This window comes from Corticium candelabrum, chromosome 15 (genome assembly GCF_963422355.1).
Source record: "Corticium candelabrum chromosome 15, ooCorCand1.1, whole genome shotgun sequence".
Classification (NCBI taxonomy): domain Eukaryota; kingdom Metazoa; phylum Porifera; class Homoscleromorpha; order Homosclerophorida; family Plakinidae; genus Corticium; species Corticium candelabrum.
Window position 1 is genome coordinate 7,469,734 of NC_085099.1, and position 23,002 is coordinate 7,492,735.

At 40.2% G+C, this 23,002-nt stretch overlaps 1 protein-coding gene across 8 annotated transcripts; it reads left to right on the forward strand.

The window, feature by feature from the left end:
- The first annotated feature begins 168 nt into the window (after nucleotides 1-168).
- On the forward strand, nucleotides 169-21,312 carry LOC134190845 (carnitine O-acetyltransferase-like). Of its 8 annotated transcripts, none has more exons than XM_062659371.1 (14): nucleotides 178-356; nucleotides 6,559-6,786; nucleotides 9,332-9,453; nucleotides 9,517-9,570; nucleotides 10,462-10,621; nucleotides 10,694-10,883; nucleotides 15,226-15,428; nucleotides 15,488-15,588; nucleotides 18,289-18,426; nucleotides 18,484-18,580; nucleotides 18,654-18,803; nucleotides 18,862-18,924; nucleotides 20,668-20,805; nucleotides 20,873-21,312. In XM_062659371.1, the coding sequence occupies exons 2-14, from the start codon at nucleotides 6,562-6,564 to the stop codon at nucleotides 21,086-21,088; spliced, it is 1,857 nt and encodes a 618-aa protein (XP_062515355.1). In that variant the 5' UTR covers nucleotides 178-356; nucleotides 6,559-6,561; the 3' UTR covers nucleotides 21,089-21,312. The 8 variants fall into 8 exon arrangements, with proteins under 8 accessions (XP_062515360.1, XP_062515361.1, XP_062515359.1 ...); XM_062659370.1 differs by having other exon boundaries at nucleotides 181-356; nucleotides 18,484-18,606; nucleotides 18,668-18,803; nucleotides 20,873-21,310; XM_062659376.1 differs by lacking the exons at nucleotides 20,668-20,805; nucleotides 20,873-21,312 and adding an exon at nucleotides 20,215-20,656 and having other exon boundaries at nucleotides 169-356; nucleotides 18,484-18,606.
- The last annotated feature ends 1,690 nt before the right edge of the window (nucleotides 21,313-23,002 follow it).

Consider the following 23,002-nt stretch of genomic DNA (forward strand, 5'->3'; position numbering starts at 1 on the left):
TTTTTGTACGTTGCGTACAGCTGTGAAACTTGAGAAAACGCTTAAGAATTACCCTAACTCTATTCTTTTGGTGATTAAAGATATCAAAAGGAATGTTAAGAATTGTGTTTCTTTCAAGCAGATTTGATCCAACGACCGCCATCAATGGTATTGTACATTTCAGGCCAATCACGGAGCAGTATTTGTGATTGCTTATCCATGGCAATCAGAGACAATGGACAAAGCACCAATCGAATGGACCAAATGTTTATGAAAGAGTTTGTCACCAGAACTGTGTAATCAATCATGTTTGCCATTGTCATGTCTAGTCTGAAATTGTTTGCGATCTACGTCGCACACAGGAGCAAAAATGACAAGTAATTACTTACACGTTACAAATTATACGGGAACCCAACATTTGCAATGCATATCCCGTATGTAATAACCTTTGGCTTTTACTAGCTAAACCAAGTTTTATTCCAACTGCCATTGCAAATTCAACTGCATGTATAGGCACTAAAAACTTAGGATCTATATTCGTGCAACGTGCATTATGATACCATGGTATACTATCACGTGACCGCTAAATGAAAGCTGTTTATATAATTAAGTTTACATTTAAACAGGTTTAATTAACACTAATGAAAACACGCTAAATCTTACAAGGCTTAGGCTTACAGGCCCATGGAAACACACCCTAGGCTGTGCTTTTGCACTCTCAAAAACTTACCAAACTAGAATTTTAAAAACTTTTTCTTGGAAAAAGAAATAGATGTAGGGATTGTATAAGAAGTAACAGAAACAAGATCTATAGATAATATGAACCAAAAGCCAGACATCATTAGTTAATCCTTCCAACCACATTCCCTACATTTTCATTTAGTGGGTTGGAAGGATTCACTAATGATGTTTGGCTTTGGTTTACAGTCAGACCTCGTTACTCTGACCACGTTTGTCCTATGGGTTTCTGTCTGACTAATGCAACTGTTGGGTTATTGGTTACAAATACTCATGACCCATGTAAATTGGCCTTCACCTGTTCCTTTTGTCAGAAAGTGAGAGTGTCGGATTATTGGGTATCAGAATAACGAGATCTAATTGTATTGTTATCTATACTGTACGTCTCTTAAGGGAGCACAAAAAAAAGAAACTAACAGTCAATGTCTACAGAGTAAAAGCCATTACAAACTATGTTAGTATCAACATTGTCTTCTGTGAGAACTCTTCTAATAATCATCTTTGAATTCCATTACCACAAGCACACAGAAAGTTGTTAAAGTCACACTTGGAGATGCGCATTAGGTTACTGGCTCTTTCTTCTCTGGCTAATGGGAATCCATACTGACCAAGTTGGGTATCTGGGCGCTATCTTGGATCAAACACGACAAATGTACATTAAGAAAGTTTTATAACTTTAAAACTGATGGGGCTGTTTCAAGAATTTTATCCGCCAAGTGGAGCATTTTTTGGTATGCGATCAGATCATGTGAGTCTTACACTGCCGCAATCACTTTCCCGGAAATGGTCTCTGTTGTTTCCGTTGCTCCAAGGATGGTGAAAACCGTTGTGCTACTTTTAAACTGTCTAGAGACTGACCTTCGTTTGTGCGATCTAGGTTTGTCCGGCAACATTCGAGTTGAAGGCAATAGACGGTGTTGTTGATTGTCTTCTAATAGTTAATGAGGCACTCATTCCTACGCAGGAACACTTTTGCAGACTCCCTCGATCACCAGACCTTGCTATTTTGGTTGCACACTATGCTGTGCAATAGACGCTGCACACTTCTTTGGAATGTGCCTTTAAGTTACTGTATATATATATACATATATATATATATATATATATATATATATATATATATTACATTGTAATATATGAGTGGGTTAGAACCAACGTGGTATCCCACGTTTGATGGGTGGAGTGGTTTAGAAATCAGTGGGTTGGAATGTCCCATTATCTACACCACATGGACAGATCATGCAACCACCATAGTTTGTCAGTCGTGGTGGTATACATTGTGATGTTGTTTCTCTACATTCCATGATCCCACACAAATGTCTTGCTGCAACACCATGGCATGTATCTTTTTACAAAAGCCATTCTGTGTTTGTGCATGTGCAACCCTAAAACACTGAAATGGCTAGCTTAACTTAATTGGCATAAAACTTTGCATGCAGATCAAGTTTGACTTTTCAACAACATTTACCTAATTAGTTGTGGCTGCATGGTTTTCAATTGTTCCCTTTCAGGTTATCACCATAAAATGTGTGTGGACTGGCTAAATGTGTGTGGACCGGCTCTTTATATCAAAGTATTGGCATGACTGTCTTAGGTGACTGTTTGTCTAGCATCAGCAAAGGTGCAAACATATGCATGATTGTATACGTATATGTAAGAAGAACATGCATTATAATCCAAAATGTTGACTTAATATGGGATACTCAGGTAATACGCTTGGAATGAGACACTTGCGAATAATATTTCCTATGCGAAGAATGGCTTACTCAGCTAGTACAACATTTAGATCAGTGGTTAGCTGCATGGATTTATTGGATTTCTTTCAGGGCTGTGGCCATAGCCATATAAATCATGTGTATTTGGGTTGATACTTCAGTATACTTCTGCAGTAGTGTGTACAAGGTTTGTGTATGTAGAGCTTGTGATATTATCTATAGTAAGTAAGCAGACACACCGCACTTTTATATAATCTGTATTTTCCAGGCAACACTGGGTGCTTCTGTTAGTATACTTGCTGAAACCCTAGAATGATGACTACCCTATTTGAGAAATACAGTCTATAGTGTATGTATAGCAGAGTTGCCACAAAAAGTTATCAATTATCGGTATCTTAAACATTTTGGCAAGCCACGCCCACACATCAAGCATGCAGGCTTCATCCACGCATCAAACATGCAGGACACACCCGACACCCTGACCCATGAGTTTAAATTCTAATTTCCATTTATTCAACCAATACTCTCTATCACATTTTAATTTAACTCAAATGATAGCTTTTATGCTACGGTTAAACTGTTTTATCAAAATGTTATGACATTTACGTGCACAATAACAAGAAGGAAAAGTGGACAACGTTTTGCCTACCAGTGCAAAATGGAATGAAAGGGTACCACCTACTAAGAAAGTACTTCATGTACTCTGGTATTTTGTCTAGTGGTATTACAGTGGCAAGGGAACCGTGTTGTCCATGAGAATGGCTGTCGAATATAAGCATTCTACCCTTATGATGAGGCTTATCTGAACCTTGCTCATAGCATATGCCAAACGAGTATGGCGTTGCCACAAGTATTCCTGCAGCACGTCCTTTGGGACTACTTCTTGCATCCGGTGATAGCTCTTCTTGAAATCGCAGCCATTCATCGTCTCTCAAAAACAGGTCTCGATTTACTGCCAACTTTAACGACTGCTGAATTTTGACGACCTCCTCCGCACTGAAGAATCCCGCACAAGACAAGCTGTCGTATGCACTGTTTCCAGAACGAATACAATTGACCAAAGAGTGCTGATTACGCGCAAAATCAAGAATACTGGCATCACTTACGAGAAAGCTATGTGCTACTCTGGCACTAATGAGACTGCAGGCATTGCTCCCACTGCACGCATCAATACGCAACTGGCAATCTTCGTGCGAAAACAAAGTTTCAATAGCTTCTTTGGGGAAAGCTGTTGTTGTGTTGTGTTGGTCATCAGCACTCGAAGTTGGAGTATCATCTGTATGTAACGTGGCATTCATTTGACGCAGGAAGTCAAACAAATTGCGAGAACTCGCCGGTAACGATACTGTGGAAAGAGTGTCAGTGGTATTTGTATCGGGAGGACTTGCTCCTTTGCTGGATTCATAGACCTTACTAGCACTGGATACCTTAGTTGTGACTGTTGAAGTAGTCTCTGCATGAACGAGGTCTAATAAAGGTATTGGTGAAGCAGGACTATATATAAGCTCATTATTCAAAAACGGCGGCGTTCCAACGAGGGATTTACAGCACGAGGGGACAGCTTCGCTGGCATTGACTTTAAATAAAACATGATCTAGAGGCACAGATTTCTCTTCAGACAGTTCAGTTCTTCCAGCAGCTTCTGCAACATGCTCTTTTAACGTGTTTCTCATTTCTTTAGAGGGAACAAAGTCAAGCAAGTTTCAGTGCCACGGTTTTGGTTGATAGTCAGAAGGCTTGAAAGCAGACGATCGCCCAGTCTGGTCTGAGTTTTGTCTTGGTCAATACCATGTCAGAAAATTCCTGTTCTATGTCTGCACTGGCGTGCGGTATAGAGAGCAGAGCTTCTGCAAATCTAGAGAGAAGCGGGAAGCTACTCTTTTCGCTGGCATCGCAAATCGGACTAACTCTAGCCCAGTAATCATCGACTGAATTCCCTACGGAGCCTTTTGTATTCCGGCTTTGATACTTGTGCCATTCACATTGTAACGCAACTAATTCTTGGGAAACAATGACTTGCGGAAAGTGCCTGGCAAGACGCACAACCACACTAGAAGAGATATTTTTACCCCCTCCCCCCGAGGCTTGAAGAATTGAAGACAGCTTAGAACTGGGCAAGCAAAATTGAACCGCATCTGCATCTTCTTTGCTGCAGTGTAGTAAAAATTGAAGCAGGATTTGAGAAAACCAAGACGCTGTCCAGACATTTTGGGACTATCAACTAGTATCCGAGCTTCCTCACATATAACGACGAATTCCGGCGAAATGTGATATAAAGGATTATCAATGTCGAGTGTAGTTACATCGTGGTCTCTGACACAGTCAGCCTTCATGAAATGGAGCAGAAGTGTAGTGTAAACCTCAAGAATATGGTCCAAGGCGTTTTCAATCAATACGTCTTCCTGTTGTAACACTTTGTTGAAGCTTGTCAGTATGGAGAGAGCCTCCGCTAAGAACAACAGGTACGGTTTTGTTTCTGGAGCTGTCATCTTTGTAAGAAAACCCTTTATTTTGTCAAGCTTTTTAATGTGTTCACACTAGGCAAAATACAACACGAGTGCATCCCATTGCTCAAGAATACGTTCAATGCTGACGTGAAGACTAAGCCAGCGCGTGTTAGAGGGCTTCACCAACTTGTGCACTTTGACTCCGGTGGCCACTTCATATGACTGAAACACACTAGAACGCTTTGTGCTTTTCTCAAAGAAAGTTGACAACAATCCTTATATACTCGTCCAGTTGCCTGGGATAGCTTGGAAAGCCGCTTCAGCACAAAGGTGAGCAATGTGACAAGTACGAGGGATTGTGAACAAAGAAGGCTGCTGTCCTACCATGCGAGTCATGATGGAGTTCTTCGCTCCTCACATTACATTTGCTCCATCGCTGCCCATAGCAACTAGACATGACCACTCTAGACCATCCTATGACAACAAACCGTTGATCACCCTGAATGTTTTTTCTGCTATCGCAGACGTTACTGGTACCATACCAAGTGACATGGTTTGAACGCTTCTTCTGTCTTCATCAAACAAGCGAGCTGAACGCTCACTTGCTTTTTCAAACTAATGTCTGCTGACTCATCAAAGTAATAGACCACCAACTAGTCTTCAACTTTCTTGCCAGATTAGCATGATCGGTTCCTCTTCACTAATTCGCTTGCGCGTGTATTCAGCTTGCACAGTGTAACTAGTAGTTGAAGTATACAAAAATAGGAAATGTCAAAGATGTTAGGTCTGTTTCTTGGAGCTACGGCAGAACGGCCATTTTAAAACTAACACCTTCGGCACTACCTTTGTCTGTCGTAGTTATCGGTATCGTGAAGGGTTTACCGGTACTCTTTCAAAATTTTACTGTATCAGTACAATACTGAGAAATCGGTACGTGTGACAACCCAGATGTATAGTGACTGAAGGGTCACAAAAACTTATTGCTTGTTTGTTGTTGGAGGGGATGATTACTAGAGAGGTGCATGAAACATTTGCCAGGCTTAAACCGTCTAGAATTTGACAATTTAGCACAGTTGCATAATATCAGCAATATGTGTGGTTTACCTTCTCTATTTATAAAGCCTGTCCCAGATTCATGTGTGAAGATAACCTAACTTTGCATGAGAAGGTTCAAATAACCAACAAGATATACCTTAACATGAGGAGCCTGTGTTGATTGGGTTAATTGTTATCCTATACAACTTTTATCAGTTAGAGTGCAATTTATGAAATCAGATACCTGTAAGAAGTGTGGTGTTCGTTATGTGCAGTATCACAGAGGTGCATATAGTTATCACTGCTTCAATCCCAAGACTTGCACTGTGTCACTCTAAATTTACCATTGATACCTGCACACAAGAGGCCATTTAGACCTCCTGAGGCTCATCAGCTCAGGGTTGTGATAACGACTCGAGAATGCATTATTGACATGTAGGATGAAGATACCTATAAACCACAAGTATGAAAGAGATCATATATTGTTTTATTTTGTACTTCCGTCGCATGGGTCTGTTACTACTGCTGCAAGTTAGAGTGGGTTTATTGTTCTTTGTTATCTGTACTCCGGCTTTAATGTTTATTAAATTTGTATGACTGTTGGTAGTTAAGTTACAAATTTATTTCTTATTTCTTTCATGAAGGTGATGACATCTCTACAACAATTGAAGTCTGTGAGTGACTTGCCCAGACTACCTGTGCCACCTCTGCAGCAGACAATGGACAAATACCTTCGAGCAATTTGTCCTCTACTAAGTAAAGAGGAGATGGACAAAACGAAAACAATTGTAGATGCATTCAGAAAACCGGGTGGAGAAGGAGAAGTTTTGCAGCATATGCTTGAAACAAGAGCCAAGAAACACATTAACTGGGTAGTACCGTCTAAGATGAAACATTGGTGTGAATTTATTTTGGCGATTTGCTAAGAAATTGACGGAAGACAAATATTGGCGAATTTTATTTTGGCGGTTGGACATTGTTTTGGATAATGACATATGTAAGATATTTTCCACCCACCATTAGGTGGTTGTGTTATGGAGGAGTTTGCGATTGACAGCTGCATTTGTGGCCATCACATTTCCCTAATTTATTGATGAAGAATTGCTGTGTCAGCACAAAGAAGGTAATTCGCATGACTCCTCCTGCTTTATCAATAGCTTCATGGCCTCATTCTCATGATTAAACTCCCTGCTAGACAGGGTATAGGCACAACAGATGGCAAGCAGGGGTTGCCATCTTGTGGCCTCATCCGCTTGACGGACTGCCACATTGTTTTTATAGATACCTGATCCACGTTGGTGATGATGCCACACATCCTGCTGGCCAAATTAATGATGGATCTTATATTGGTGCTCACTGAAAAATCTGTCAATCCAACAAAATAAATTTCCCGCCAATATTTTATCTTATATGGTATGCAGTACATGCTATTAGCACCGCTTGCACACACACTCACACACACACACACACACACACACACACACACACACACACACACACACAGGCCATTAGCTATTTTGTGTTTACTTTTTTGATACTGCTGACCAAAGTATAAAGATATAGGCATTTCTAACTTAGTAATGAGCGAGAACTGTGGTGCTGTTAACTAATTTTATAATTATCTGTTTCATTGGTTTTTCTTTATTGTCTACAAAGATTAAAATGTCTTTTATGTCAATCAGCAGACAAAAAGCAAACAAACATATAGACATATGACAACCAGCACTGACTCTAAAATACACTTCATGAATCTAGTGACTGTATTGTGTAACTAATAAGACTGTACCTTAATCTAACGTTCTAAAGTACTTCGGCCTCCGAACTAGTCCAAGCAGATATTTGATGGATTCAATCTGTAAACCTTTATGCTTTTCTGGTCTCAGAGATTGAGCAATTTTCTGAGCTTCATTCAACTGTAAGAGACACATCTGACACAAATCAATGTCCTGCAGCGAAATAGCTTGTTGTGCTGACTGTGGAGCCATTGCAGCAGCTTCAACTTTGATTTGCATGTAGAACAAGTATATGCTCTCCTTGCTATTAGTTGTTCAATGCACGTTTTTGTGTTTCCTAATTTCTGTTACGTCTAGCAATCTGTTTAATTGGTAATTTCGAATTATTTTTAAAATGGGATTGATAAACTGATTGCGAAGTGTTTATATGCTAGCATTTGATGTATTAGAACAAAGAAGATGCAGTTATTGTGTCAGTTAATTGGGGTCTATACAATTTATATATACCATTTATAGACATCATGACTGTTACACTAGTGATATGGCTTATTCTCTGTACAATGTATATTAGTAATATTATGCTAATTTTGTGTTCTTTTACTTTTGCAGCAGCACATGTACTTATTCATGATTGGTAATGCACTGAATCAGTAATGCTTCAACCTAATCTTATGGTAAACTAGAAGGATAGTTGGGTTAGCCAGGAATCCATATTAGTACAAAATGAGGAAGGTATGGAAATATTCTATATATTCACACTAACTAATAATATCCAGACCACTTACCTATATATTAATTGTGGTTAACATAAATGCAACTCATTATTTCTGCAACGGTTGCATAATGAGGACCCCACCATTGTGAAATGGCAGCAAGAGAACATTGTTGTGAACTCAAGGACCCAGTTGCATGTTGACACACACAGACACACCTGTTGCATAGAATAGTATCAATTTGCATATATTCTGTATATAAATGATAGTTATATGTAGATATTGGTTGGATGTTCACTACTTGAATGGGCTTGTACTTGCATGTAGGTATGTACTAGCATGTGTGTGAATCAGAATGTGTGCGTATTTGTGCACTTATGTGATTAGTTTGGTAACCAGAGGTAGGTTATCACTGTAACAGATATGGAGTTCGATGGAATGTTTTTACAAAGCATAAATTATACAGCTATCATGTTATGTTATATCATGTATGGTTACTTGTCTCAAGCAAATTCACTTACCCGGTATGTTAATCTAATAATTGAAGCAAGAAATTCCATGATGCTATTGGCAGATTGGCTGTGCAGGTTTCATAGCTGTGTCAGCAATTGTTGAGTGATTCCCATGAGGTTGTTATAGTCAATAGCTTTGTGGTAGAATCTGCATCATGTAAGCTTCATCGTTGTTGCAGTGAAAATAGAATACACCAGTTGTAGGTATCGTGGATCTCTGGAAGCGTTATGCAATTGGAGTGAAACTGAGAGACACAATTGCAGTTGAACAGAGCTAATTAAATTGTGTATTTACATAATGGTGCTCATAAAAGCGTTTACAGTGGAACACTCAAGTTCAGTAGTTCTACAGTATACTAGGAATCTTGCACGTTTTTAGATAAGTAATAAAGTTTTCGTTATTCTCTAAGAAACTTAGAGTTACTCTCAGCTTCAACTATGACAGAGTTTACTGTTTAGCTGGCTGACTGGTGGCTACATGTAGCATACTTGGCATTTCGGACACCAGTTACTGTTCATGTTTCACCTGCAACAATGTTTCCTCTGATGCCACAGTTTTATAAACATGAAACACGACTGAAGTGAGTGAATTGGATGAATATTATAAAGAGTCTGTGATCATGATGATGATGATCTTGATGTAGATTCATCTCTGATTATGTGACAATGATGATGAAGTGGAAGCATCTTGTTGATAGGTAGTGCAGTGCTTTAGATTGTCTTTAGTATACTGTAGGTAGTTTAGATCAGATTGTTAGATTAGATGCAATCTTACTTTACTGCTGGAGTGATCAAACAGTCTACAACATTATTGCTGAGAATTTAGTACTACATAGCAATGCATGTGCAACCAGTCTGTTGACTTGCGTATACTATTTCATACTGTGACATTGTCTTTTTTAAATTGACTGGTAATCGATTCTTGGCTGGTAATATGGGACCCTGTGCACATTGCTTTGTCTGATCATGCATGCCAAGTTAGGGTCATTAAGTGAGGTGTCATGAGAGACTCTGCAAAGCAATGTCATGTGGTGCAGGGGTGGATCCAGTATTTTTAAAGAAGGGGTTATGTTCAGTTGGATCATGAATGACCACATGAGATCTATTGTGGTTTGTGTTAGCTTGTGAGTGATCATACGAGATATATTTATGTTTCATTTATTGCAGAAAGTAGGTAAGAACTGAAAATAATGACATTAACATGAACTTGGAAAGCATTACTATACAACTACTATGATAATTTATTAGTGTGAGCGTTTGGGAGATTCTTAGTTTTACAATTACTGATGACTCATTGATCCGTATTCTGTAGAATTGCTGACTTCTTCTAAGTTTGCCCCTGCTGTGCATGATGCAACTGTGCATAAAAGTAAACATCTCTTTTGCATAATGCAACTGTGCATAAAGGTAAACATCAGTTTTTTGATCAGTGTATTTGTCAGCTTTCTAGAACAGTGTTGGGTTTCTTACTTTTTTTAAAGTCACATATTTCTGTACATCTGTTGTGTAGATTTTCCTCTTGGTGACATTTCAGCTTGTACTTGGTTTACGGTGACCAATTTTTGTCATAATTTTATATTTTATTACAGAAATACTATTTCTCCTTTGAAAATTGGTAATAAGGAAGTTTGCTCAAGTGCGCGAAAGCAGCTAATGGGGTCATGTCGCTTGCCATATTCTCAAGTTGATGGCCAGGTTGTTTATCAACCTCATGAAACAAGGCACATTGTTGTAGCTCATAACTGCCAGGTTTAGTAGTAATGCTCTGTTGCTGTGTGATTGTGGATTATGCTAGAGGTATATACTATATTTTTGTTACAGTTCTTTGAGGTGGATTTGTTTGAGGTAGGCAGTAACACATTGCTCAGCCCTCCTCAAATCTATAAGCAGTTAGAAGAAGTGATCAAGATGTCACCAGACAGTGCAAGACCTCCTGTCAGTGAGAGAGTTGGATTGTTAACTACAGATGATAGAGACACCTGGACAGAAGCAAGACAGAGACTAACTGCTGGTATGGATCCAATATTTTGTTATTGATTTGCTTGTGCTAGCTAGATTGACATTATTAGGTACAAAAATTGACTTTTATGGCACAACAAACGTATTCACCAAATTTTAACTGGGTATTACAAGCATAATTTGAAGATATTATTCTAGACGCTATATATACTCTCTACAGTCTTGATGAAGAGTCATTTCAGAAAGCACACATAACTTGCTGTCATTGAATGTCTTAATTATTATATAATATTATCTATTTTATGTTAAAATGGTGAGCTTGGTAAGATGTGCCACAATTGCAGCAATTGAACTGCTGCAGTAGATGGTCAGAGTTGACATTTGGCAAATAGATGGTCTTCATTAATTAAAGCATTTGAAGGGGTGATTGTGGAAACTGTGCTGATCTACTGGCATGCTTACGAGGAGTTTTTAAAAATGATTGAACAACTCAGTCGTATTAAACCCATTATTGTTCTTGAACTTGTATCAACAATGTGGCAGGGCTCATGTTTATATATGAGTAAATTTTGGTGATCCGTAGAGAGCAACTTATATAGTCTTTTCTAGTTATTTTATGATGCATTTTGCTCGTTAAGACAAAAGTTAAGGATCAATGGTTACAGCTAGCAACCTCAATTGCGAAATCTAGTACACCTCTTGTTTGGCCACTTTGCAAGGGATTGAATGATAGTTGAGCATTTGGAATGAACACCTTGTGACTTAGTGAAGGATGTAAGATTTGCCAGGGCATTGGCCATACCGTATTTCCACGCATTTAGCTGCATGCGGTTTAAGGCGGGGATTACTAGGGTGCCGGTATACCCCGAGGTATACCAGCATGTCGGAGAAAGAGAGGTGATTTGACCAACCTCCCAATAGACTGGACCCATAGATCTATGCTGCATTCGTTCTTAGATATTGATTGAACTAACATAAATAAACACTACGTTGTATTCTTTTTATCTAGATGTAGTATATGATCAACTCTATAATGTCTAATTTCCCTGTCTTCATCCTTCTCTTCTTCATCGTTTTCCTCTCTTCCTAATCTGTCAACCCTGTGTATTCTTCTCCTTGTTCAAACCTAATCCTGTACGCACTGACGAGACACTCCACATTCCCTGGCGAAACTTTCGTTTTGTTTCCACCGAACTCGTCGTACGTTCGTAGTACTCCTAGCTTTTTTATTTTGCATGATCTTCTGCCACACTGTGAAGATCCATTCTCGATACCTTCTGGCTGTGCTACTATTCTTTTTTCAGGGGAAGGTACATTCTCTAGGTCAACGAATTGAATGACAGTTCGTGTGTACAGTAGAATTACCTTGCATGTGTAGTTGCTCCTTTGCCATTACTGGGACTTCCTCGCACTATACCGGCATGCTGGTATCGTTACCAGAGTTCGACAAGCAAGTTTTTGGTAATCCCCACTTATACCGGCATGCAGCTAAATGCGCGGAAGTATGGTATCAGTTCAAATGAAGTTTGACCAGTCATTTGCTAGTTATTGACTGGTTATGAATGAATGAATGATGACTGATTTTCTTTTGCACCAAAAGGTACAGTTTCCTCTTGGGGCAAACATAAAAACAACTAAGACATAAGACAGCTAACAGACTACAAACCAGCTACAACAGACAGCACACAACTACAATATATCTAGACTATTCCTGCATGCAACTTTTTATCTATGGTTAATATAAATAGACCTCTCACTAAAGAATTAACTGACTGTCCTGCTCTTTGTAAATATTTAAGCTTCATGTCCTTAGCCCTTGTCATAGCTTCTTGGAAACCATCCTTCAGTCGATCATGAATGGATTCATACTTCCTCATCCTAAGCCTGCATCTGAAATCCTTTCGAATTGCTTGATTAACCATGTATGATACATCAGCTTTGTCATAATTCCAAAGATGAGAGCCAAATGAGAGTACCGGAAAAAATTTCATGTCCATAATTTTTAACCATACTTTGTCAGATCTACACACCACCAATTTGTCCCAGAACCGCATTCACCGCTCCAAAGAATTTCTAAAAATTCTGGCCTCCACCATATGTCGAGGTTGTAGAAATGAATCCATACTTACACCTAAATGCGATATGTTTGATTTGAATGGAAGAATGCAACCATCAAATGCCAACTGGGGATCAAAAACTGAGATCCTCCAATTCCTGACGAACAAAGTTACAAAGTTTTTCTTGCTGTTGAACAGTAATCCCTTCTCAGTTGCAAATGACGTACATATGTCAAGCAGCCTTTCTGTGTCCCATCACAGTAGGGGAAATCAAGTTACACCATCAGCATAAGCCAGGCAGCCAACAAATGCAGGACCCACCCTAGCACCATATTCACAATTCTTTAGCCTTATCAGTAAATCCTTAATATACATATTAAAGAAGGATGGAGAAAGAACACTTCCTTGTCGGACATCGTTACCAACAGTAAACTTGTCTTACAGTTGGGTTTTCCACTTGACTTGCATGGTCTGCTTCTTGTACCATACTGACAATGCTGAGGATTTTTGTGGAAAATGTTGTAAGCATCTAGAACTAGAAACAGTGTTGTCTATTGACCTCTACTGTGTCAAGTAATGCATTTTCTCATGTTCACACAGCTTTGTTTACAGTACGATGCTGACGATGTTTGTGAAGCTAGCCAGGATGCTGGTGAGGATGCTAGTGACGATGCTCAAGCAAACGTCATATTGTAGACACTCACACGTTGCATCACGAGCATCGTCAGTGTTATCGACGTTAGAGTTGATTCAAGTTCAACTCTAGCGTCCAAACCGGAAGTGCTCTACCGTCTACTGGAAGCATGTTCCTTTGTCAACAAATCAGGGATCGAAGAAAACCCTTGGAAAACGTATCAGAAGAAACCAGGCTCCCAGCAGCAGGCTGCAAAAAAATGTGGAAGCGTCTCCACGACAGCTTGGTGCGGGATGAAATGAAAACCAAAGCACAAAACTTTTGTATTCATGGTATATGATTATGATGAGCATGCGTGTACTGGCTTGTCGCTGATGCTCATCGAATGATATTGTAAATGGTACAGCATCAGCGTTAGCATTTTGACACCTACTCAGCATTCTCACAAGCATAGTCAGTGTCATATTGTAAACCAGGCTTTAGATTTACAGAATTTAGCTTCTGTGGCTCTGGAAGCTCTTTTGTTCTCATGCTTGCATTTCACATAGCTGGCAGTGTAGCATGCACTTAGGTTTGTGAAGTGGATACAGAAAGCAACTCACAGGGCACTAAACTCATGTGTATCTGCTATTATTTTAGCTAAGGCCAGTCCAGTTTTGAGCTTGACCAAAATAGAAACAAATTTAATGTGTGCATGTGCAATGACATTATGCTTGCTGTAAAATGATTTGATACATACATTATACAAATAGGTATTGATGACTCCACAAATGTTAACAGTGCATGAGGTCCCTCAACCGTTTCCACATTTTGATCGGTGTCAGCATCATTTGTTCTGGCGTCCATTTCATTATCTTATGCAGGTTTATAGGCAGTGCAGTGAGAACTGCGCATGCTTAGAATGTCATGCGATTATTACTGTTTAAGTTGATTTGGTCGGTTGGTCCAGTTTTCATGTCCAAATATCCGAGCATCAAGCATAACCTGATTGATACGAAAATTCATTTGCAGTGGCTCTATCATTTATGCATCATGTGTCACAACAGTGCCTGCATGGCAACAACTAATAAGAAAGAAAAACAAGCTGAGTATGCTTGACTAGATGTCTGATCAAGGCTTTGCATTAATGCTGAAACACTTAATGGTATTTAAAATGGTATATTGCTTCTACAGTTGCTTCACGATAAGCTGGTCTATAGCAAGAACCTTTCAGCAAATTGCCAGTCTACCAGTGGTTTGATTTATCTGGGTCTTGGTAAGTTAAGTGCGTTTATTGAGTCAAACATTAGGTGTGTGCGGTATTTGAGGAGAGAGGAAAACTCTGAAGAGAAAATCTCGATCTTCAGCAGTGATCGAGGACCAATCTTGAGCACATAAAAGTATGAAGACCAAATGCCATAAAGGTGGAATTTGAATCCATGCTCGTAGTAGTGCCATGCTAGCAACAATTCCTATCCCACTAGACCAAAAACTACTATGCAATGCATGGTCAGCATTTTGACGATGATCATCTGTATATCTTTAATTAACTGTGATTTGTCAATTATAAGAGAGTTGTATGGCACATGCAGTTACTGTCTTAAATAATAGTAAATGCACCTTTTAGAATATTTGTATGTGATGCTTGAACAATCTGTTTAGTTAAAAGCAATTTAGGTTAGAAATGTTTTAAGTAAATGTACAAATTATGTTATTTATCATAGAAAGTGTTAATGTCAAATCTCTTGAGAGTATTCAGCGTGCTGTTGCCTTAATTTGTCTTGACCAAGCCAACCCTGATGTCAATGCTGCACAGAACAACAAAGCATTTAACAATGATCAGTTGTCCATTGTATGTTCACGGGGTCTTCATGGTAATGGAGTGGCCAGGAATACAGGAAACAGATGGTACGACAAGACTATGCAGGTCTGACACATTGATGTTTAAGGATGTGTTAGATGATTTATTGTTGTATTGTATGACAGTTATATTTTGGCAGTGATGGCGGTTGTGGTACGGTGTTGGAGCACTCATTTAGTGATGGCCTTCCTTGCATTGCTTTGGTGGACACTTTGTTGGACTACTGGTAGGATTGTTTTATATCTTAAGTAGCTCTTGGTTGAGATAGTGCATTAAAACTGTTGCCTGTTGTTAGCAGTTGTCCAGGTAACCATTTGCAAATTGGTATATTATTACTCTGCTGTGAGCTGGAGTTTCACGTGTCTATTTATGTAGGATTAGTTGGGCAGGTTTTAATTATGTTACAAATGTGTACCAGGATGTGGATTTTTACACATCATTTGTGAACATTATGTAATGTTTTCTTGTCTAATAGTCAGTCTTGATGATTTGAAAATGAATTTATTGAGAATAATCAAAGTTTATTGAATTGTACTTTGATCTATATATTGACTAGTTATTCAATGTCAGCTGTGGCTGTTACAGTTTCTTTAATCATGATATTACAATTCTGATTGACTTGCATTGCAACAGTGATGCTAATGTAGGATGCAGTGACAACATGCTGTTCTTTATACTCATACCCACTCCTCTTCTTGCACGTCATATATGCACGTGCTTGAATTTGTGCTAGCAGTACTCTTTTGCGAGAAGAGTTAAGTCTAGCTGTTCTCGTTGTGATGTTTTTTGTTCCTGTGTATGTAGTGGTATTTAGAGGTCAAGAATTCCATTAGAAACTTAGAGGCGTGCCAAAATCGTGATTTGGTGGAGCCGTGAATGTACAGGGTATTTGTATGCCTCAATGGTGTTGACTAAGCTACTGATTGCTCAATATCTTCTTCTAATGTACTGATTGTATGTCATTAGTTGTGTTAATTGATATATCTTTAGTGTGAAAATCCTATTAGCAAGTTATCTGGTGGAATTAGGGTGTACTAGCTCACTGGCATGTTTTCCGCACGGGCAGATTAGATTATTGATTGTTAGTTAATAGTTTATCATTGTATGCATTCATGAAGTATATCTCATTCACAGAATTAGCAGCCACAGATAGAATTCTTATAAAGTTAATTAATTTAACGTTGTATTCAAATTTATGTTGTGTCAGTATTCCATTCTGCCAATTTATCATTAAGTTTATATCCCGTTCAGTGATATCCCGTTCTGAGATCGATTATCTCGAAGTAGAATATATGTCGTTACCCGTTCTTTGCCCGTGCTGATTGCATTATTGATTGTTAGTTAATATCCCGTTTATCAGTTCAAAACTCATTAGTGTGACCTGTTCCACTTGAGAAGAAAATGACATTCCATTCTTTGCACGGGCTGATTGGATTATTGATTGTTAGTTTACATCTCGTTGAAGACAAATGAACATGCAACCGAGAGTCCGGTTTCAAAAATCTTGTTACAGAAAAATATCTTGCCTTTGTTGATGTCGTCCACAATAAATGACACGCTCTGTGCGTATGGTCCAAGGTCAGGAATGGGCAGTTTAAGTTCGGTGGAGATCCGATTTGCCGTTCCAGAGATATTAGCGCACAGAGTGGAGACGGGTTTGGTCTGCAGGAAATGGCGTCGTGCCGGGAGAAGTTCGGTAGATGAAAACAGCTTCACTTTTGACCTGTGTTGTTTCAGCGTGCACGAGCCGAATTTGGTGGAGATCGGACACTGGGCGGCGGAGATACGGGTGGCCACACATACAGCCATGCAGACAAACACCTCTCCTTTATATATAGAGATAGAGATGCTATCCAGTTACTCATACAGTATTAAGATTGTGACCTCTCAAACTTTAGTTAAAGCTACAGAATAACAGCACTGCGATTTGTGTAACCGACCCAAATGTGAAATGAATTACAGACCTGCAAGATGTTTTACAGTATAGGAGGTCAGCAGTGTCAACTTTTTCAAAGCAGATCAACTAATATATATTTTGGATCAATACTGTTTTGATGAGCAGACCAATAATTGTTTGGTACTGTCAGTTACTTATTTAATTTTGCCTTATGCACTTACACTGTACGTTCAATACCTAGCTAAACTTTGTAGACAGAGCAATTAATGCTTTCTTGTGCCACATTCCACAAATACTATTCCCTCAAGAAGTTTCCTATACATAAATCTATGTATCAACTTACTGCTGCAAGGTATTGCTGAACACAGTCTTATATGCTATTTGGACTGGCCTTTGGTTAGCGGTACCAGAGCAACATCTACTTATTCTAATTGGGAAATTAAAGCATACTTATGTAACTTTCTGCATAATGAATCTGACTGACTAGTTTATCCATGACCAGCATATTAGTGCATGGTAGGGAGATGATGTCCAGTTTATTTGAGCATGGTCCAATAAACGTAGGTATTGGTTGCCTACATTGCATTAACTGATTCATTGCATGTTTTTATTGCATATTTTATTTGGCCATCTTTGAGCTGTGGACAAGGTGTTCTCTTGGGGTTTGGTTGGTAAAGTGTTATGTCTGGTCATTGTAGGTTTATCTTGACGGCCCTATATTGACTGGTCAATATATAAATCATATGTACCAGTTGTGTTGGTATGCTGAGCGGTCAGTATGAAGAAACAACATTCTAGCAATGGCCTAATACACATGCAAACGTCAAACAAATGGACTTAACCAGTATGGAGCCATATTCCCTGCTTTCTGAAGTTGATAATTGCGATGGAATTACAGCATTGTGAATATTGTGCTTTATGGGCACTGCAAAATTTATAGTTTGGTAGTTAATTGAGCTATGTACAATGTCTTATTGTGGTTTGTGGCCGTTCTGTAAATGTCTTAACAAGTGTTGTTGTTTACTTCAGTAACAACAGTTCAGAGGCAAGATCATGGAAACCTGAAGATGCTGAAGGTGTTATTGCCTCTCGACCCAGGCAACTCATTTGGAACTTATCTGAACAGAGCAAACTGGACATTCTTAAATCAGCTGAAAAGATAGACAAGTTGCTTGTGTATTTTAATATTGTCATTGACAAAGTTTCCAGTCACTTCGTTTTTAGATTAGTTGATGACACAGATTTATGCGTTTTTGTATTCAAACATTTTGGGAAGAACTTTATCAAGACAATTAAGCAAAGTCCAGATGCATATATTCAAGTTTGTATTCAGCTTGCATATTATCGGTATGTGGCAATACTTTGTATTGGATATTGACAGTATTTCTTTTCAGTCTTCTTGGATTAGATTGTATCATGAAGCTGTCCCATCGTATGAAAGTGCATCTACCAGCCAGTTTCAATTTGGTCGCACAGATACCATACGGGCTGCCACACCTGAATCTTTGTTATTTACACTCAATATGGACAGAAATGAAATATCTGTAAGAGCATTATTACATGCAGCATTTAATATAACTTTGTTTTCCTCTGATGTTACAGAATGAGGAGAAAATTGCATTGTTTAAGGATGCTATTGCTGCACATGTGAAATATACTAGAGAAGTAAGGTTCTATAAAGTGGTAAACTCTGTTATATGCACTGTAGTGCTGGAGGGTATACAGGCATAATTTTGGAAGGCAGGTTGGCAGCTGGAATTAGAACAATAAACTTGCTAGAAATACAGTGTAAAGATAGCCTGAATGCCTCCCCTCCCTCCCTCCCTCCCTCCCTCCCTCCCTCCCTCCCTCCCTCCCTCCCTCCCTCCCTCCCTCCCTCCCTCCCTCCCTCCCTCCCTCCCTCCCTCCCTCCCTCCCTCCCTCCCTCCCTCCCTCCCTCCCTCCCTCCCTCCCTCCCTCCCTCCCTCCCTCCCTCCCTCCCTCCCTGCCTCCCTCCCTCCCTCCCTGCCTCCCTCCCTCCCTCCCTGTCTCCCTCCCTCCCTGCCTGCCTGCCTCCCTGCCTGCCTCCCTGTCTTCCTCCCTGCCTCCCTCCCTGCCTGCCTCCCTCCCTGCCTCCCTGTCTTCCTCCCTGCCTCCCTCCCTGCCTGCCTCCCTCCCTGCCTCCCTCCCTGCCTCCCTCCCGCCCTCCCTCCCTGCCTCCCTCCCGCCCTCCCTCCCTCCCTCCCTCCCTCCCTGCCTGCCTGCCTCCCTCCCTCCCTGCCTCCCTTCCTGCCTGCCTCCCTCCCTCCCTCCCTGTCTCCCTCCCTGCCTCCCTTCCTGCCTGCCTCCCTCCCTCCCTCCCTCCCTCCCTCTCAGAAAAAAGTAATGCGACAGCGTCACCTATGTTTAAACTGGGTACATGACAGGCGTAGATATTGTAGGAAGGTGCCAACACACACGATGTCCAATAGGTCCACAGCTTGTTGGCCCTAGCAACTGTAGACTTCAAAAGCTAAAGGACAAAACAGATGCCCAAGCAAAAGTTGACTTTGCCAAATATTATTTGCTCTTTTTAGATCTTCTTTTGACTTGGTGGCATATTCTGCCTTGGTGTGAGCATGAGAAGAGCACGAGAAATAGTTGATTTTGTCTAAGGATGAGTCATGACCATGTTTAGCAGAAGCTTCTTTTGTCCTTGAATTTGTATACAGCTATATCTAGTTTATGTTTATTTTGAAATTGCTCTGTTAATTCTTTCCAACAAGACTAGTCCAATGACCTCAATATCTGGTAGAATACTTCTAGGACTGTCGTAGCGATGAATGGGACTACCACCTGTACATTTTAATGCATAATATCCTTTGATGTCGTTTGAGGCTTAACACTCTTGTACACAAGTGTTGAGTTTGGATAGTGCTGGTATACCGTATTTCCGCACATTTAGCTTCTTGGCACTTATTAGAACATCTTGTGTAGCTTGCATCCAACTGTGGATTGAAAACAATGGCAAATGCTTACATGCTGTAAAGTAGCTGCTTTAACAAGGTTGGAAAAACTCTTCCCAAGACGTGTGAGATTGTCAGCACACTATAATGTCTCAAGAGAAGTGTTGCAGATTGTGAGTGGTCAAAGAGAGCTAAAATACTGAGAAGGTTCTCCCCATCTTTTGCTATCTGCAGTCGCTCTCTCTCTCTCTCTCTCTCTCTCTCTCTCTCTCTCTCTCTCTCTCTCTCTCTCTCTCTCCGCTAGTGGAACACTTGCCTGTGTAGATGTGTTTTGTAAGCACTGGTGCGTATGTAATAGTTCTTGCACGCATTAATTAAATTAATACAGATGTAGGGTATGTGAGGTAGAAAATCAAATACTGGTATGTATTTAAATACAAGATGTTTCATTTCTGCTTTCATTGCTGCTTGATTGCATACTTAGGCAGTGGCAGGCCAAGCAATAGATAGGCATCTTCTTGGACTAAAGCTGTCAGCTCAAGAGGCAGGTCTTCCTATGCCCAGTTTGTTTACAGATTCTTCATTTGGAAAAGTGTTCAGTTTCAAGATATCAACTAGCCAGGTCAGATTCATTCTTGTAGCTTATGATTACGCATATATGTCACATTTTTTGCATTGTTAATTGGTAGGTTCCATCAAAGTATGAACTGGTTTTGTGCTTTGGTCCTGTGGTATCTGATGGCTATGGAATCTGTTACAATCCACGAGAAGAGAGTATTCCCATTGCAATCTCCTCATTTCGAAGCTGCTCAACAACTGACAGCAGGAGAATGGTAGCCTCTCTGGAAAGGGCTCTACTTGATGTACATGGTTTGTTCAGCACAGTTATGAAGAGTAAATTATGAATTGATATCAGCTAATTGTTTGCATCTTTGCTTGTGGTTTTCAATCGGTCTTTGTCAGCTTTAGTTTCATTGAGTCGTGTGTACCATATACATGCATATTTCTCATTGATTCCTTTAATTGTTGAAATCTGACAGTGTCGTGTGTGTGTGTGCATGTGAGTGTGCGCATGTGTGTGTGGGTGTGTACGTGCATGTGTGTATGTGTGTGTGTGTGTGTGTGTGTGTGTGTGTGTGTGTGTGTGTGTGTGTGTGTGTGCGTGCATGCACGCATTTGTCCATATTATTGCGGACACCGTTAAATTGATGTACAGTACTAGTGGATGGCTCCAAGGTTCAAGGTGTGTGTGTGTGTGTGTGTGTGTGTGTGAGAGAGAGAGAGAGAGAGAGAGAGAGAGAGAGTGTGTGTGTGTGTGTGTGTGTGTGTGTGTGTGTGTGTGTGTGTGTGTGTGTGTGTGTGTGTGTGTGTGTGTGTGTGATGTGGCGTATCTGGCTCAATTGGTTAGAGAGTTGAATTTAGAGAATGGAAACATCCAGGACCTTTGGGTTGCACGTTCAAGTACCGGATGGGCACGGGTGTAATTCACTTAGGCTAGGAACTCACACACAATTGCCTCTCTTGACTCTGATCTCAGTATCTGGTCATTGACTGGAGGTGGACAGGACCGCTGGCTTGGCAGTAACATCATGCAGCAGATGGGTACGTGTGAGCCTTGGTGTCCAGTCCCAAAGCTGCACCATAGTCAGTGCCTCTGTATGACTCTGGCCAGGCTCCAGGTGGATTGTCAGTGCTGGCCTATGGAGGCCCTGTCTCGTAGAGGTGACCTATTGGTTGACGTCGAATGATGTGAAGGGCTTAACATTTGTCCATTGTGTGTGTGTGTGTGTGTGTGTGTGTGTGTGTGTGTGTGTGTGTGTGTGTGTGTGCATGGCAAGATTTGCAAGGTTTAGACGTACACAAACATACACCAAGTTGACAAGTGAATCCAGGAGATTAATGAAATGTGTCAATTATAGCTGCCTGTCATATCAGTTAGGGTTATATGTATATACTTTTATTGTTATAAGTCCCAAGAAGGACCAACACCGTCATATATAGCTAATCTAAATAAAATCGTTCTAGCGTTGTACAACCATAATTTACAAGAGAGTTGTTGAAGCAAATTGCACATAGACTGACTAAGAGTAGCTTGTTATGAAAACATGTTCTTGTGACAATAGTCTTCAGAACTGTAGACTGTTTGGTGACCAAAGACCCAATGTCTCCACCACAATAGGATAGAAAATGCCTTCTGTAATTGAGACCATGCTTTGATGCCGTTGATCTGTCTCCAACTCTCCTGCATCTGCTGCTTCCCCTGCACACAAGTGGCTGCTTGATAAGGAAAGGTGGTCGTAATGAGTTCCTAACAGTGAGATCAAAGTAGGTTGGCAAACCTCGCTCAAAGTCGGGGTGGAAAATATTTCCTGGTCTTGCTTTGCTTGTGCTATAGCATCTCATCTCTCTGTGACAGGATGTAGGCGGGAAGGGTCTGGCTATGAGACTATTGTGGTGCTTCGTTCTCAATTCTGTGCCTGATTTCATTCAAGTGGGTGATCACCATAATTGTCTATAATTATGCCACAAGCACAGCGTTTGGCATCAGAAGGGGAAGGAAAGATAGAAATACCCAGCCAGAAAATTATGCAATTCTAAACTCTTTGCAAGGCATGGCGGAAGCCGAGGTTTTGATTGGGAATTTGCCTGCAGCCATTCTCCAAGTGTGTTGAGCCATAATAGTATTTATTCTAATACACACACACACACACACACACACACACACACACACACACACACACACACACACACACACACACACACGCCTAGTCCATTAGCTAGGTCATAGAGATCTACACAGCTAGCAACATAAACAATAA